At 46.1% G+C, this 1,776-nt stretch overlaps 1 protein-coding gene across 1 annotated transcript; it reads left to right on the top strand.

The window, feature by feature from the left end:
- The first annotated feature begins 700 nt into the window (after nucleotides 1-700).
- Nucleotides 701-1,318, top strand: LOC149228234 (uncharacterized). Its single transcript, XM_089380714.1, has one exon. It carries the CDS (start codon nucleotides 701-703, stop codon nucleotides 1,316-1,318), a length of 618 nt encoding a protein of 205 aa, XP_089236840.1.
- The last annotated feature ends 458 nt before the right edge of the window (nucleotides 1,319-1,776 follow it).

Here is a 1,776-nt window from a genome sequence, read left to right as displayed (position 1 = left end):
CTAGGTAAATACATAGATCAGGCTGTTAGAAGAGACCAATATTCCTGTGCGCGTATCTGCGTCGAAGTGGACCTTGAAGAAGGATTGCCTGAAGCGATCAAGCTCTCGGTGGCAGGGTGGACGCACATCCAAGAGCTCGACTATGAACAGCTCCCCTTTAAATGCAGACATTGTCATGGCTACGGTCACTTTGCCAAGCACTGCAAGAAGAAAGCGGAGGAACAGCCTGAAAAACAGAATGGAGATCAATGGACCTTAGTCCAGAGAACAACCCAAGCAAAGAAAGATGCAGGAAAAAGCGCAGCACCAGGGGACAGAAACATCAACATCCCATCTCAGGAAGAGGGAGAAAAAGCAAAAGGAACCGAGGAGTCACAACCTGAGCCACCGAACAAAGAACAGGAAAAAGAGAACCAAGAGGAAACCCCTCCTGCAAGCAAAGAGGGAGGGGGAGACATCCAAGGCAGCCCCTCTAACCCCACCTATGCTGAAATCATAAAGAAAAAGCTAGTCGAAAGCTCTGAGTCCTCAGAGGAAGAGCTCTTTGAGAGACCATTAAAACGACCCGTAAGGAAAAAAGAGAAGAAGAAGCAGAACGGTTCAAAACCCAAGGGAGCCAATCCACGATAGAAATGACAATCGGAAGAAGCAGCAGGCCCAGGTCATCCAAGGGTGGCTCCACCCCTAACATAGGTAAATAATGAAGCTAGTCTCTTGGAATTGCAGAGGATTGGGGAACCCCGCAAAAATAGAAGCAGTAAAGGATCTTTTAAAGTCGGAACCTACTGACATCCTCATGCTCCAAGAGATTAAGATAGCAGGCCAAGCCCTGCTAGAAACAAGCAAATTAAAATGGAAGAAAAATGCAGGCATAGCTGTCAGCGCTCGGGGCTCCTCGGGAGGTCTAGCAACTCTCTGGAACGAAGATCAATTTCAGCTGATCAACTCCCACGAGACCCTGCATTGGATATGCACAGAAATAACTCACATTTCAAGTAAGTTATCTTTCTCTCTAGTCAATCTTTATGTACCTGTCAATTACTCCGAAAAAAGAGATTGCTGGAATTCTCTGGCAGAGTTTCTTGAGCAGGAATCCCCCACCAATATCATTCTCGCTGGGGATCTCAACATAGTTTTGAAAGCCAAAGAAAAAATAGGAGGTACCAACTCTAAGGACCCGATGATGGGAGTAGTGGAGGAGCTTGCCCAGCACTGGGATCTGCAAGATTTTAACCCAATCCAAGGCTTATTCACCTGGTCAAACAACAGAACAGGAACAGATCATATCTCTACTCGACTGGACCGATTTCTCGTGTAAACCTCCCTCCTTATGAACAAGAAAATCATTACAACAAAAATTCTGCCCAAGCTGTCCTCTGACCACAAGCCAAGCCAGCTCTGTTTAGAAGATGAGGAGGATTTGGGCCCCATTCCATTTCGTTTTTCTCCTCAATGGATCGAAAGGGAAGGCTTTTTGGAGACTGTGAAAGCAGCTTGGGACACCCCCATTTCAGGCTCTCCAAGCTTCGTTTGGGAGCAAAAGCTGAAGCTCACCAAAAAAGGTTTGAAGGAGTGGATCAAGAAACTAGCTCCCAACCCCATCTCTCTTAGAGTCGCAGCAGTCCAGGCTTTGCACTCTCTACAAAATGACATGGAAAGCAAAAATATTAATGAAGAACTCTTGGACAAGGAAACAAAAGCGCAGAGAGCAGCCTACCAATCTTTTAGAAAAGAGGAAGAATATTGGAGATTAAAGTCTAGGAGCCTGTGGCTAAA

Source organism: Pinus tabuliformis, chromosome J (assembly GCF_031772625.1).
Source record: "Pinus tabuliformis cultivar Carrire ecotype Pingquan chromosome J, CPIR1, whole genome shotgun sequence".
NCBI lineage: Eukaryota > Viridiplantae > Streptophyta > Pinopsida > Pinales > Pinaceae > Pinus > Pinus tabuliformis.
Note: the sequence above shows the minus strand (reverse complement) of the source record. Positions and strands in the feature narration are given on the sequence as shown.

Excerpts from the sequence above, each read along its gene's own strand:
- LOC149228234 (XM_089380714.1), top strand. The coding sequence starts at position 701 with ATGAAGCTAGTCTCTTGGAATTGCAGAGGATTGGGGAACCCCGCAAAA.